The 15,881-nt window shown below is 42.8% G+C and overlaps 1 protein-coding gene across 7 annotated transcripts in view; it reads left to right on the top strand.

Moving 5' to 3' along the window:
* LRRC34 (leucine rich repeat containing 34) overlaps positions 1-15,881 on the top strand; it is a 431,531-nt gene that overhangs the window by 383,058 nt on the left and 32,592 nt on the right. For all 7 annotated transcript variants that reach the window (XM_078666059.1, XM_078666060.1, XM_078666064.1 and 4 more), the window contains 2 exons: positions 5,526-5,680; positions 8,211-8,366. In XM_078666059.1, coding sequence (XP_078522185.1) covers positions 5,526-5,680; positions 8,211-8,366 — 311 coding nt within the window. The remainder of the gene's footprint in view (positions 1-5,525; positions 5,681-8,210; positions 8,367-15,881) is intronic.

Raw genomic sequence — 15,881 nt, 5'->3', positions numbered from 1 at the left:
GTACGAGCTGTCCCACGATGGATGATGCTCTCGACGTCACTGGACCCAGGATTGGGGCAACAAGTCTTGGCAAATTCAAGCCCACGCGGTGGACCTAAAATGGCGTCTGGAGTGGACCAGGAGGGTCCGGGGTGCTCCTCTCTTGGAAGGGAGCAAGGGCCAGTCTGGAGCAACCAGACCAGCAACAGTGATGTCGTCGGGCGTCGTTAAGAAGGCCACAAGCCAGCGGGCTAGTAGCCAAACAACGCGGTGAGCAGCAAAAAGCAGAAGGGCCCCACGCAGATCGTGGAGATGCTGGGAGGCTGAACTTCGGTGCTGGGGCTGCTCAGGGTCGGGGCTTCTCGGACCCCAAAGCACTCACCAGAGGATCCCTCGGCGGTCGTGCTGGAAAGAAGTCGTGCAGTCTTGAAGATGGCCGGTCCCTCGAGGTCTCGATTCACCCACGGTTCTCAGCTTAGCTGTAGAGGTGGGTAGAGGTCAGAGGTGCCAGGGAAGCCGGTTCTCGTCGAGCTGGGCAGTCAGATTCCGGAGGAAGGACTTGCAGCAGACCGCAGTGTTCTTAAGATGGTGCCTGCGGATGCAGGGTGACTACTCCTTAGTCACAAGGGAGAATCTTGAAGAAGAAATCTTGATGTCCTTTCGTAGAAAGTCGTGTCTTGATTCCAAAGATGATCTGATTTGGAAGGGGGCCAGGTCCTACCTTTATCCTGCAAAAAGGGGCTGGCACGCGACTAAGTCCTGCCCTATGGGTGGGACTAGGAGGGGGGTGGTTACACCCCTCTCCTTTGGCGGGCTTTCCCCAGGCCAGGGGCTGGAGTGCCCCTGGAACTGGTTCCAGCCGGCCTATGCACAGTGAGCACCGGGGTGCCACTTGCAGTCACCTTCCTCTAAAGCCCTGCCTACCTAGAATACACAAAATCCTGTCTGGGACGGTGCTGGCACCGCCCCTGGCAGGAAACCCTTTGTCCTTGCCTCCTGGGCTGGGAGGACTCCCAGCAGCAGGAGGGCAGACTTGTGTCTCGGTGGCAGCATCCATTTTGTGGAGCTAAGGCTCTGTTGGACTTTAACCGGGGTTACAGGTTACATCCATGTCGTGTCCCTCTAGAAGGGTGGAATGCTAACCCCGTCGCCAGAATTGGCGAGGGGTTAGTATTCCAATTCGTATGACACCTTACTCGACATGTTTTGATAAAGCGATACCAGAGTTGGCATATAACCGCGAGGATTATAATGCACTTAAGAGTATATGGTATGCGATATCATGGAAACGGCTAAGGGATGGATCCCGAAAGCCGCAGACAGGCTCAGCTCATGCCAGAGCACTATCTCACACGATTCCAAGCACTCTGCCTTCAGGATTGTTAAGGCCTGCCATAGGAGTGACTGATAGGAGATCTGTGTGTCCATTTAGGTTTAGATATAGGCATACTATATCTAAAGCAAAAGGGTGATTACACCTCCTTGCCCCAGCTGTCGTGCAGCCAGTTGTGTCAGATTTAGTTAGTCAGGCCAGGGGTGGCATAATACATGCTGCAGCCCCTGGGAGACTTCTGGGTGCACCTCAGCCCTGGGTACAGGGACTTGAGAGGGCCCAGGGCCAATTCAGTACCTGGGTACAATTTGGATTAGAGAGAACAGCTAGGCTGTGGGTCTGATTAGCAGGCCCACAGCCAGGGAAAGTCGTAAACCAGTGAAGCAAAAAGCAAAAATCTGGGTGATCATAGGATTGCAGACCCTACTCTCCTACAGAAAGCATATCTGAGGGGAGTGGAGAAAAGGAGACAATCCTGTAGTTATTATCCGTGCTACATGCAAAGCACCTAAACCCCCATGGGAAACACCGGATGGAAGTATCCATCCTTCTAAGGAGCGCAACCTGCTACTTGTACTGTTTAGTCTGCTGCCTGGGGCAGTGCTTAATTTGAGCCGGTAGTAGCAAGGGAGGGACCACGGCTCTCACTTTTTGGTACCTGCACTTATTTGACTTTGACCCAGGGCAAGAGAGGGAGAAATGCAAAAGGTGGAAGAAAGAAAAAAAACTGAATTAAAAAATGTGACAAGGGGAGAATGCAGGAACCTACAACAGTGAGATTAGGAGGAGGAAGTGTCTCATGGTGGATTAAAGCCGAATCAAGACTACACAGCCATAGTATTTAGCACGTTAACATCCAAAAGCACTGGCCACAGGCTTCTGAGTAAATCTTAGGGGCCAAGCACTTTAAGTTTTTTTACAAATTAAGCACTGCAGGAAGAATAGCTATGGTGGAAATTTATATCTATCTATATAGACTATATATATCTGATCTATATAGACACAGTGAAAACCAATAGATAGAAGGTTATATGCTCGTGCTCTATTGTCAACAGTAATGAGTAGAATTTATTAGGGATGCTACCAGGGATAAAACTGACGACTATCTATCGTCATAAATAATGTAGTAAAACCACATCAACAGAATAAATACAATATATCCTGAGCAAAATCAAACTGTGTACAAAACATATGTCAAATAAAGCATCATATTCCAAAATAGGTGTCAGTCTTCTTCTTTAATATTCATTGCAGCATCTCTTTGACTGCTAGCCAACACGTGTTTCGTCTAATTTTAGCAGTTTGTGCATTTAGACTTCATCAGGGCTAGAATGTATAACAAAAGCAACAATTACAAACTAAATATTTCAAATAGGACATATTCAGAAAGTAATTCAGAGAAGACAAGATTATTCTCAACCCCATAATAACCATATCGCCACAAGTGACAGGAGCATCCCAATAACGATTTCACCTATGTGTCAAAGCAAGAGATTCAATCAACACACCTAAGTAGGTACAACCTATTCGAATAACCGAAGAGTCACCGAAAAGTGTATTATTTGTTATTAAAAAAGAGAAAAGAAGTACAAAATTAGATTCATAAAACCCACGAGAAACCAAAATAAAAGAAAAAGAAAAAAAGAAAATTATTGCGAGAATGACATGTCAAGCCAAGTCCCTCGAAAACCCTCAGTGAAAAACAACGAATGAAAAGGAGTTATTAGTCCAAAATGAAGCTCACCAGCACTTATATTTATGAAACTGGCGACACCACTGACTCTCTGTTCCAAGTGGCCCAATAAGTTAGCTGTATAACAAAACAAGTTGAAGAAAATGTTTACCATGAGAAATCCATTTTAACCATGAAGTAACATTAACATTTCAAAATATCTGCCTCATCACACTAGGTAAAGACAACCTGAAACGTGACTCCAATAGTCACTAAATTTGAAGTTATCAGTCAATTCCACGAAGAAGTAGCACCTACATACAATCCTGAAGATTTGGTATGCTCATTGCGAGTGCCGAATAAAGTTTTTAAATACGTATTGTAAAGACGCGTAATTCTGGGCGCCATTTTGGAATGGTCTGAAACCGGGGAACAATTGGTCCTTCCTTAGTGTTTGAGACTGATTACTTATGCACACCAAAAGATGGCGCGGGTGCTAGACGCCGTACTCGTGCTGTCACCGATGTTGAAAACTAATAAACTTACTTGGTAAGTGCCTTTTAAGACGGTAACTTCTCAAAAACCCTCGAATTACTATTCGAAGCCTTTGAATGCTATGCTTTGCGATATGTGACTCCCTTTTTATTTAACGATGTTCTGTTAACTTTAGGAGTGCTTTGTAGTATAGGATACCTTGTCTGAGAGGTTCCCCTAGAAAACTTGAATATGTCCTGACTCGAGTATGTAAAATTAGGTTGAGCAGGGCAATTAAATTATTAATGCTGTCGGAAATTAGGTATTATAACTTATTTTATTGCTGAGGATTTAATATTAATGTTCTGTTTTAGATGTTGTGACCAGACTTAGCCCTGACGAGGGTTTTGTCTATTCTATAAACAAAGGTGCTACTTCTTCGTGGAATTGACTGATAACTTCAAATTTAGTGAGTATTGGAGTCACGTTTCAGGTTGTCTTTACCTAGTGTGATGAGGCAGATATTTTGAAATGTTAATGTTACTTCATGGTTAAAATGGATTTCTCATGGTAAACATTTTCTTCAACTTGTTTTGTTATAAAGCTAACTTATTGCGCCACTTGGAACAGAGAGTCAGTGGTGTCGCCAGTTTCATAAATATAAGTGCTGGTGAGCTTCATTTTGGACTAATAACTCCTTTTCATTCGTTGTTTTTCACTGAGGGTTTTCGAGGGACTTGGCTTGACATGTCATTCTCGCGATAATTTTCTTTTTTTCTTTTTATTTTATTTTGGTTTCTCGTGGGTTTTATGAATCTATCTTTGCACTTCTTTTCTCTTTTTTAATAACAAAAAATACACTTTTCGGTGACTTCGGTTATTCAAATAGGTTGTACCTACTTAGGTGTGTTGATAGAATCTCTTGCTTTGACACATAGGTGAAATCGTTATTGGGATGCTCCTGTCACTTGTGGCGATATGGTTATTATGGGGTTGAGAATAATCTTTTCTTCTCTGAATTACTTTCTGAATATGTCTTATTTGAAATATTTAGTTTGTAATTGTTGCTTTTGTTATACATTCTAGCCCTGATGAAGTCTAAATGCACAAACTGCTAAAATTAGACGAAACACGTGTTGGCTAGCAGTCAAAGAGATGCTGCAATGAATATTAAAGAAGAAGACTGACACCTATTTTGGAATATGATGCTTTATTTGACAGATGTTTTGTACACAGTTTGATTTTGCTCGGGATATATTGTATTTATTATATATATATATATATATATATATATATTTATACACACATATATATATATACACACATACTTATATGCACGCTCACACACAAATATATACGCACACACATATATATATATATATATATATATATATATATATATATACACAAACACACACAACACACATATACATGCTACCATGAGAAGGTACTTGACGTTTTGCTAGATTCCATTTATTTTTGTTTTTTGCTGTTGTCTAGCTACTGTCTCACCATTTTAGGAATTGCACTTGGACAGAGTGGAGGCAGCCATGTTGGATCTCATGCGGGGTACTGATGTTGCTTTCAGACTGTGTTCTGTAGCATTTTGTGTAACACAGCACATCGTTTTCACATATATTGTCATTACCTGGTGTTTTTACATCCTTTCCCCAATGTGGCCTATTACGTGTGTCAATATCAAGCCTCTAGACTTTTTGGGGTGGAGGTCTAAAGGATCCCCTTGATTGAGAGATTTTTCCTATTGATCCTTTGGACATAGTTTCGGGCCCCGGCTATCATTTGGGCGGCATTCCATACCACAACAGTCAAGGACAAGCCATATGCAAATCAGCCTTGGTCCTTCTCAGGCTGGAACAGTTGTTTTTTGCTGACTGAAACCGTCCTGTTGCTGGCAAGTCCTGACAAAAGAAGCTCTACTATATGATTGCAGGCATTGTTTTGTTATGTTTGCTTGGAAAATCCTTTCTGTTACAGTTCATTAGGAAATGAAATCTTAGTTCAGTATTTTCTAAATAATTTACAGTCCATCACCGATTTGTATTTTAGGAAGAAATAGCGATACATTTTGCAACTATGCTGGTAGTAAATTACTGTCTTCAAGAACTGCATCTTAGTAAACACGAACTGACAGATACGGCAATAGAACGACTGTGTGAAGGATTAGAGAAAAACTTTACCTTGCGATTTCTTGACTTGAGCTGGTAAGAGTTCTCTTTTCTAATGTATTACTTATTTATGCATGTGTTTATTGCTCACAGTCAGAGGCCTTTCTCAAAGACTCAGATAAAACCAGCAGCAACCCTATTTCTTTGTCAAATAAAGATTCTGTTGTCAGGGTATCAGGTTTTGTCAGGTGTGCACTAAAATTGCTGAAGGATGACCCCAAATAATTGGCATAATGCAGGGTTCTCCAACATTTTCTGTAGTTAGAGCTACTTCTGATCACTGAAAATCATCGTGAAGTACTGAAGGCTAAGCAACTCGTGCACTGTTACCAGACACCTCAACACCAAGCTTCATTGACTTTAAGCCAAATGTCCATAAAACCACCTACTAAGGTTTGAACAAAATACTTTGACTAGGGGCACTATGACAGGGCTGCAATGTGTGTCAATGAGAGCGTGGTGTTTGAAGATTTATGTACATGTGTGCTTATGAATGGGATTCATGTGTATGGGTGACTATTAAATGTTTTGTATCTGCTTGTGGTACAGGATATACCCACATATAACACAAACATACAACCATTTTCTGTAAATGGGAGAAATTTAAAGTGCAGAAATATATTCTGCAAAAATGTTCAAAATATGGACACATTTTCTGCACTTTGAATTTCTCCCACTTAAAATAATGGATATATTTTTAGATTATAAATATGGCATCATGTCTGCCAGCCACTGGGACCAAGATACCTACTATGTGTAAGGGCAACATTTTGAAATTAATTGGAAGACAATTAAACTGAAGAGTTAACTTTGTTTATATAGATTCTATAAGATAATCAATATTTAAATGTTCTCCCATTTCCAAGTGTCAAATTTACAAACAGCAGGCATCTTTTTTCCAGTGGTCTGTAGACACTGTGCCATATTTATAAAATACAGCCATTTGTTTAAATGGAAGGAATTTAAAGTGAAGGAACATGCTTCATAAAAATGTAAGAGCGTTATTGGCTTAAAATTTAGCAACACATTAAGACAATGTTTCATAGAAATATTTTTACTCACTTTAAATTGCTCCTATTTAAAAACAAAATTATTGTATTTTTCATTTATAAATATGAAACAGTTTCTACTGGCCACTGGGAGCAAAAACATTAAGAAATATAATTTTGTTCTCTGTGTTGTGGTGAACTTTTATTTAAGAGTTAAATATCTCAGTCCTTCAGTTCTTCATGTATGTGCCACAGCCAGGGTCATAAATCTGACTGAGCACTGCTCATTAACAGACTCTGCTATCTGCAGCCTAATGATCATAAAGTAAAATAAACACAACCTTCCCTTAACTTTAAAAGGAAGATGACACCCTGTCCTTATTTAAAAATGAACTCAAGGCTGTTAGCTACTCTGAAGGTGTCTGCAAGCTACTGGAAGCTTGGGATCAACCAGTTGGACATACGTATTGTAACAAATACAGAAGGGTTCTGCTTACTGCTTATGTGCTGCTGAGATGGCAAAACCTTTTTAAACACATTTTTATTAAGCATTCAGCCATCTTGGCCTTTGCATACAAAAGGAACATAAATCTTCTGTTATTTAAAGGAGTACGCATTTTATATTATTGAAAGCAGTCAGGCAAGTACTGATAACAGTTAGGTTTTATAGTAGTTGGGAAGGGAAATGAGACTTGTCAGTAAACAAGGGTTCTAAAATCTGCATGTATGCTGTTGGTACAAACTATTTGGGGCTTATTTTTTCAAGCTACACTTACTAGGCTCTTTGGATGAAAGTACTTTCATTCAGACGCCAGGCTCATTTTAGTTAGCAGCTAGACATTGAGAGTAGAGGAATACCATAGAAGAATATTATCAAGGAAATTAAGTTACACATAACGTTGCTGTGAGATTTCGGCTAGATATAGGATATCACCCATAGCAACGTCCTTAAAAAATACTGCATATCTCTTTATTCGGAACTAAATATGAGTGAAATATCAGGTAAAGGTTCTGAAGCTACAAGAGGATTTACCTTTAGGAAAAGTAAGGAGATATGGTCATAAGATGCATACCTAACATGAATAATAGCAGAATGAGGTCATCACATGATCAACAGTGTGCATCAAACCTGCTCTGGGTAGATGATGCTAAATGTTCATTCACCTGCATTTTTTTTCAAAATATTGTATCACTTTTGTGACTTGAATCGAAGTTCTGCATGAAGTATGCACATGGTGGAAAGCAACTGCTGTCCTTCGTGAGAAAGCAATACATATGGTAAATCAAATTAACACATTAATACTGACAAAAGACGAAGATGAATGCATGTTTTTTTATTGTTTTGTTGCATTAATAATGACCAGACCTGAGCAATCAGCTACATCTTAATTCTCAAGTTTATTTTTGTAATAAAAAAGGAGGTGCAAAAATCTATTGGCAATGTAGAATCTAACTTTATGTTGAACATTACAAGTTAGTCCAGCATATAGATTCACATTAAAACCTTTATTTCTACCCCAGTCATCATTGCACTGAAATCTTCCATTGTAAATGTATTTCGATTTCTTTTTCTTCAGTAACAGAATCACTCGGGATGGTGTGAAGTGTTTAGCAAAACTTTTGCAACAGAACACAGGTCTGGAAATCCTGGATCTTTCATCAAACAGAATGGAAGACGATGGAGCGATGCATCTCGCCGAAGCCCTGTCTATGTACAACAACAACCTCAAAGCGTTAGTATTACAAACATTTCCTAACTTTTCTAATGCCACATTTTTTCTTTGTGTAGATTCCTATGCTCGCATTGAAACTGTATTCTGCTACCAAAGCTATAAAAAGCAATTATTACACTCAATACTTAAGATTTGTTTCTGTCACTGCACCTCATAGACACTACAAGGCCTAATTTAGAGGTGGGTGACACTGGTAAATTCTTCTTTCTGGAGGAAATGTGAAATCTGAAGAGCAATCCACAAATGAGTTGTCCTACACCATATTAGTTTGATGGCTTCTGACTTGACATGTCTATAACACTCGTTCTTAGAGTTATTTTGGCCTGGAAACAGTCACAGGTGTTCCAGCAGCATGGGATACAATGCAGTATTGTCTTATGAACAGGGGCATAATGTTATGTTATGGGTATATCCAATTTATAAAGTGCACGTTCACCAACAGGTTTCTTGGCGCTGTGTTAAGAGGCTGTCATCTAGTCAGGTTTTTGGCTATATGCTTGTGAGAACAGCCAAGTTGTAGGCATCCTTCTAAAGCACATGTAGTTTTCTGCTAGTCTGATTACAGTTGGGAGTGAGTTCCAGACCTGGGGACCGAGGACTGAGAAACTGGGCCCTCCCAAACTCTTTTGTTTAAATCTCGGAATCGTTAAACTGTTCATTTGGGCTGACCTGTGGTTGCACCTCGAGATATAGCTCTGGATTCTTGCAGATATGTATTTAGGGCTATTGTTGTGGAGTTATTTAAAGATGATACATCCTGTTTTAAATATCGACCGTTGAGCCACAGAGAGCCATTGTAGCTTCTTCATCAGTGGCTTGATATGGCAGTGCCTTGGTTGTTGGAAGATGATTCTAGCTGCTTGATTTTGTGCCATTTAAAGTCTATGATGAGGCCTTTAAGGAGTCCTAGGTAGAGGGATTTACACAGTCAATTCAAGATATAACTAGTGCAATGATAATTTGGATAGTTGCTTCTATTGAGAAGAATTTCCTGATTTCCCTAATTTTTCTTAGTTGGAAGAAGCGTGATGACGTTACGGTGCTTATCTGGGGTTTCATGAACAGGTTCTCATCAATTTGAATACCTAGGCTTTTTATGGCTATCTTTGGAGTAGGGGGAGAGCTCATCACTATTGGCCAATAAGCAGGGTTCCAATGGCGTATCTTGTTGTTCGTTAAGACAATCTCTGTCTTATCAGAGTTGAGTTTTAGCTGGTTGCTCTTCATCCAGTCGCTGATGTATAACATGGTGTTCTGGCAGAACTCCTTTGAGTTAGATGTATCATCGATAGTAAGGATCAACTCCATGTCATCAGTGAAATTATATAGTTTCATCTTTTTCTGTTGGTGAGTGTTTATCAAGGGATGGATATAAAGATTGAAGAGATGGAGGGATAGAGCAGATTCCTGTCGTACTCACGCAATTCAGATGAACTTTCGCTGAGCAGTAAGGAGAGAGGTGGACAGACACAAATATATACGTATTCACAATATGCAAAGGAGCATAGCAAAATGCCTAACACCTTCATCACAAGCGAGGTTGAATGAGAACCTCCCCAACGAGAATTATTTTTTTAATAATGGTATCTTTTCTGGCACAATGTATCTAAGAACATGGCAAAGAAAGCATAAATTGTGAAAGAAGGTCAAGGGAGGTGTGTGGTTCTCACAGGATCTTGTTGTGCCACAGAGAACACAATTAAGTGCACAAGCCACAAAATCTGCCAGTTTCTCAAGTTTGCATGCAAAGAAAATGTGTGCGTTTGCTGATGATCAGTGCTGCAGAGTGGAATAGGTGCTCAGGCTGGCTGCAGGGCAGGCGGCCTTGGCACAGGTCCAGGCAGCCCGCTCCATCTGATCCTTCCCAAAGCAGCAGTGTTATGGCAGTCATGTGGCTTCCATCTCCAATGTCTAAACTTAATCCTACCCATTTCCCTTAGGTCACACTGTGTAGTGGGTTGAGTAAGAATCACTGACCAAGCCTCACCATGTGACAAGTGAGGAGGGGTGGGGTGAATAGAGGTGAGTAACGCAAGCCACCTGCTAGGGCTGCAGCATACAGTGCCCAAACTCACATTCTGTTGGTGCCTTTACAATTCAAAGCACTGTAGTGGGTATAACTGGCTTCACAAGTTTAAGTCCTACTTTGAATGATGCCATGCCTCTGCAGAGTGTGTAAGAAAAAAGGTGCCAACTGCAGGGATCCCCAAAGCCCTAATGCAAAAGCATCAATTGAAGTTAAATTCATCCCCTCTCCAAGGCCATATTTCTTATTTGCCATCTAAATCTCATGTCCCATAGGAAATATCGCTTCTTCATGGTGGGAGGTTTTCTGGCAAATAAAACAAAGCCTGGGCCACGGTTCCTCATCCTGATGCTTCAGGTTTGGTGTTTCCCTAAAACATCTTGAGTAGTGTCAGTTTAGTGGTCTTCCACCTATCCTATCCTAGATTAAACAACTACTACTGGTTCTGCAGTGAGGTCAGAGATTTCTACAGTCTTTCTATGACCCTTTCATCCAGTACCAGAGCCAACTCTCTGGACTTGTGGTAGTGTTTCCTTCCATTCTGCTTCCTAGTCACTGCCCTTTGCTGAGCCATCAGACTTCAGAACACCCCACACACCTCACTTGAGAGTAAGGAATAAAACGGGTTCTATTTTATGCTAAACTCTTATTTACAGCCCTGGTCAATACAGTGGGCAGGGGTGTCAATCTTCTGATCTCTCTAGTAGGCAATATTCTCCAATTGGGCATCGGGTTGAACTATTGAGACACATTCAAAATTGCAACATTATCTACAGATGTTCCAAAGTAAACTCATTAACAAGTTGCAAATGCAGCAAAATGTGGTGGGCAGAAAAGTTTGATTACATAAAACCAGTCTGAAAAGAATGCCACTGACTCCTGATGGACCAAAACATCAAGCTCAAGGTACCCTCCACCGTGCATTAAGCGTGCGGGATCACTTAACTAGGACACCTACAAAATTTGGCACCCGACTAAAAGCCAACAGGGAACCTGCATTCTGTGATTGCAAATCTTATCATTGAGAGATCATAGAAATGGCTAAAACACAGTAGCAGATGCTTTTCATGAAACACCTGACTATCTGATCGATCCAGTCTTACTTTTCATTGAATTGCATAGAGCTGTGCTCACCAAATACTAGTAGGGTTTTTTTACTGGAATCGAGCTAGGCTTGTGCTCCCCTCACCCCTGCTAAACACAGAACTTGTCAAGGGCACGACAGTGGTGCTTGGAAACTTCTCTCCTACAGCGGTGCTGCATCCCAAAAACAGGCGCTGGAAGGGCGATACATCGATTTTGCAGAAGGAACAACCTCCAAGGGCCCAGAACTGACAGGTATTGTCACCACTTGGCAGGTCAGTATTCCCAGGACTGGAGTTCAGGTAGCAGAATTCAAAAGCAAAGTCGTGTTCTTTCTGATGGATACATATGCCTGTGGATTCCTCACCTTTTGAATGACCCCTGCGTCAGCATTCCACAGAAATTATTTTCTTAGCTCTCCCACGACGACAAGGACGTCTCAATAGCAAGGCTCCGCTCGCGACTCAGTATGACGTCACCGGAGCCATAAGAAGACCTCATCACCGTGCTGACGTCAGTTCCCTTGTTTCCGTGCCGTCGACTCGTAACGTTTTTTTCTGGGACGCTCCCTTTTACATGTGATAACATTGTTTCTATCTTCTACTTTGTGTTGCAGTGAGAATGGCTACTTCGAGAAGTCGTGTTTCATGCCCTGCAGGGAATTTGGGAGCCATATGTCCATCACGGATCCACACGACAACTGTCTCTAGTATCTTTTTTCGGACCACGACTTCGAAGGGTGTTCGTGCTTTCAGAGATGAACCCGAAGACGCTGAAGAAACGCGGGCAAAAAAGAGAAGAGGGGTTGCAAGAGAGCGAAGTCTTGACCTTGCATACTTCGAAGACGAAGAAGCTTAAGAAAAAGTGAAAACATGGGTCCCCACATTGATCTTCGAAGGCGCAGGGCTTCGAGGTCGGCCTCCCCTTTACATCGGCGTCATGACAAGGATGCCATCTCTCCGTCACCTAATCCTTCTCCGCAGGCGACTCTGGCCCACTCTCCAGCGTTGAGGGATTCGCCGGCGCCCAGGGATTCTCCAGCACCCAGGGAGTCTTCTCCTGCGGCTTTGCCTGCACCGACTTCGATGTCTCCGGCGCTGCAGCCTCAGCCCCCATAAGGGCACGTATTGAACCAGACCAGGGGGCTTTGGAACCTTATCCTCCTTTTCCAGAAGCAGATCCGTCGCATTTCCTAAATGCAATGTTTGGCATGTTTGCCAAGGCATCTTACCCTACCTGTGTGCCGTCTGGCCCCATGGGTCTGCTTGCCTTTAATTTGGGCATCCCCCAGCAGTATGCCCAGGCACCCTTCGTGCCTTTCAGGCTTACGGCTCCGTCGTGGCAGTTTCCAGCGCTGAGGTTTTCGACTCCGATACCTCAATCTCTGGAGCCGTCTGGTGTTAGGCCGATGACACACAAAGCTCCCCTGGCTGTTACTGGGAGTTAGGCTGCATCCATATATTGCACACATTTCGCTATTGATTTTAATAGAATACTACTGAAAATTAACGATTTATTTGCATTCGTTTTTAACTTGCTATTGTAGTCTGTGCACTATTAGTACATCTGTACATTGTTTTCTGTGTGGCTACCTGCTAGCTGAGGGACGATTTAGGGCTCCGGTTGGCTGTAGGCTTACCTCCCCAGCGCGATCTCTGTAAGCGCCATCTTGGGGGAATTCTGCCACTTAGCGCTCTAGTGCTCGGGCGATTCCAGGCCCTCGTGCTTCATAAATGACAGTCCATGTCCGTCCGCGCAGCGGGCGGGCCCGCCAATGGCGCGCCAGAGGCAAGCCCATGGCGCGCCAGAGGCAAGCCCGTCTGGGCCCGTCTGGGCCAGGACGGACCTAGGGCCAGGGATGCCGTCCGTGTCAGGTCACCACGGGGATAAATACTCAAAGGAGGATCTTATTCTCCTCCGACCGGTTGACTCGCGACACTGCTCGCACGAAATGAGATCAGATGACCTATTCATGCCGTGTGAATTCTGCCACAGTAGGTTGGACGCATGCGCCACGGATTAGTGCAGGCTGGAACGCGACATTCTTTCGAACGCTTTACAGAGGGACTCCGACCTCAAGCCCTTCCAAAAACCGGGGAAACTCGTTCGAAACTATCAGACAAGCGTGATATCGTCTGACCCGTTTTTTTAAAAAAACAAGCACCCATAGACTGAGCAAATTTGAAACGAAGAGTCACTTCTCCTGTAGAACAGGCGTACACCCACGACTCGACTTGGTTTGCAGACGTTCCCTTTGTCAAATAGGGGTTCTGCCCCTGACCTCTCCTAAGCTTCCCTGGATGAAGTTTTTGTACAAACATTGGACCTATGTCCTAGCTTTTAAGACTCCTGTCTCTACTCCAGCATCTGTTGTGCCACACAGGACACCGACCACACTAGAATCTCTTATTCCATAAAGTAGGAATACACCAGGCCCTGAAGAGAATCCCCAAGAATTCGGTGGGATTCGAAACGCGTAGGCCCCGCCACAGTGGTCTGCCAGAACTGTTGGACAATTACCAAATGTGTACCGCAGTTTGAGTTGTACATTACCTTGGACTAGGAATTCCTATTGAGTTTTTTCTCTAGTTATACTACATGTAGGAATGTACTATACTTTAGCTAATTAGTTTATGTATCTTTTGTTAATTCCAAGCAGATCGTGGCTTCCCTCCTTTTTACTTCTCTTTCTCTTTTCTTTTGGATGTATATAAATTGTTTTATACATTATGCTCTTGATAGTTTGAATGTAGGATGGTTGAATGTGATATGTGTGCAACTTTGTATGAATGATTAATGTACAGTTATACCTTAATATCTTTCGTGTCCGTTGTAAAAAGGAAAAAAAAAAATTCTGTGTGTATGTAAACATTTATTGAACTTTTGATGTTACAAATTTGATAAAATAAAAAGCTATTAATTAGCATTTCCCTTTCTGGAATTTCCTTTCTAGTATAGGATAGATATTCAATTTCCTAAACAATCCACATCAGTACTGGCACCCCTTTTTGTTTTCTAAATATTACGGCTCAGCCTTACTGATTAGAGCCAACCCCTGGTTGCTTTTTGTTACAGTAGGGGCCAGGGCATTACAATAGGAGTTCACGCGGGGGTCCCTCTGGCTAGGGCACTATTTAACTGCAGATCGCTGCCCAAACACTCTCTACAGATCCACCATGTAATCCAGGATAACAACTTGGACATTCTGTTTCTCACTGAAACTTGGTTATCTGTCAATTCTGATTTCGATATTGTTAACGCCCTTCCGGATGGCTATCTTATCCAATGCCTCCATAGATCTCAAGGGAAGGGGGGGGGGGGGGGGGGTTAGCCATAATCTACAGGGATAAATTCACGTGTAGGGCAGATAAGGGTCTCATTCTGGACGCCGATAGACTTTATTTTAGGATACAACTTTCCCCCAACAACTCGCTCTCAGGCATGCTTGTTTACCGCCCTCCGGGCGGAATAAAGCAATTTACTAGCTCCCTTCTCGACATCGTGTTGGCGCTGGCAGCCTCTTCTTCAAACTTCTTGCTGCTGGGAGACCTGAATCTCCATTTTGATCATCAAGATGATAAAGTGGCTTCAGACCTGAGATCTGAGCTCGGGGCAGGCAACCTTGTGTTGCACAACTCCGAGCCTACCCACGTAAAAGGCCATTTGTTGGATCCAGTGTTCTCTAACATCTCCCAACTTAGGTCTTTACCCCCTCTCCCCCTCCCCTGGTCGGACCATTTCCTGATCCCTGTCGAGCTTAACCACACCATAGAACCTAGACCTCCCCCCGCAACGTCCTCACGTACCCCTCAAAGGCTATGGTCTCAACTGTCAATAAAGGACCTAACCACAGCACTTGAACATACGGTCCCCATACCTGAAGTCGATCCTCTGGAGGCCGATGTTAACCTCCATAGCTGGATATGCTCTGCCTTAGATGCCGTTCTGCCCATGAAAATGGTGAACAAAAAGAACGGTGGCCTTAAGTCCTCCTGGTACACGCCTGAACTGAGGATGATGAGGAAAAAGTGCAAAAAACTCAAGCGAGAATGGCGTAAGAACTGGGCGTTTAACACTAGATCAGATTACCGCGAAGCTATGAGATCCTATAAGGCGGCTTGCAATCTGACTAAAGCTGCCTTCCTCGAGGAAAGAATAAAAACCTCTTCTAATTCCTCAAGGGAGACGTATAAGATTGTTAAGGAGCTGCTTAAAGTCCCCACTCCACCTGTATCACAAGATGGGAGCAAAGACAAATGTAACAACTGGCCCCTTACTTTGACACCAAGATTCGTAACATTCTAGCCAGTCTTCCCCAGAGTGCCCCCAGGCTGGATAAAGTTGAGCCAGACATCGCTCCAGACAGGGTAGTGTTGGACAGCTTCACACCTATCTCGAGGGAGGTT

Source organism: Lissotriton helveticus, chromosome 11, assembly GCF_964261635.1.
Source record: "Lissotriton helveticus chromosome 11, aLisHel1.1, whole genome shotgun sequence".
In the NCBI taxonomy this organism is placed as follows: domain Eukaryota; kingdom Metazoa; phylum Chordata; class Amphibia; order Caudata; family Salamandridae; genus Lissotriton; species Lissotriton helveticus.
This window is presented reverse-complemented; position numbering and strand designations above follow the sequence as displayed.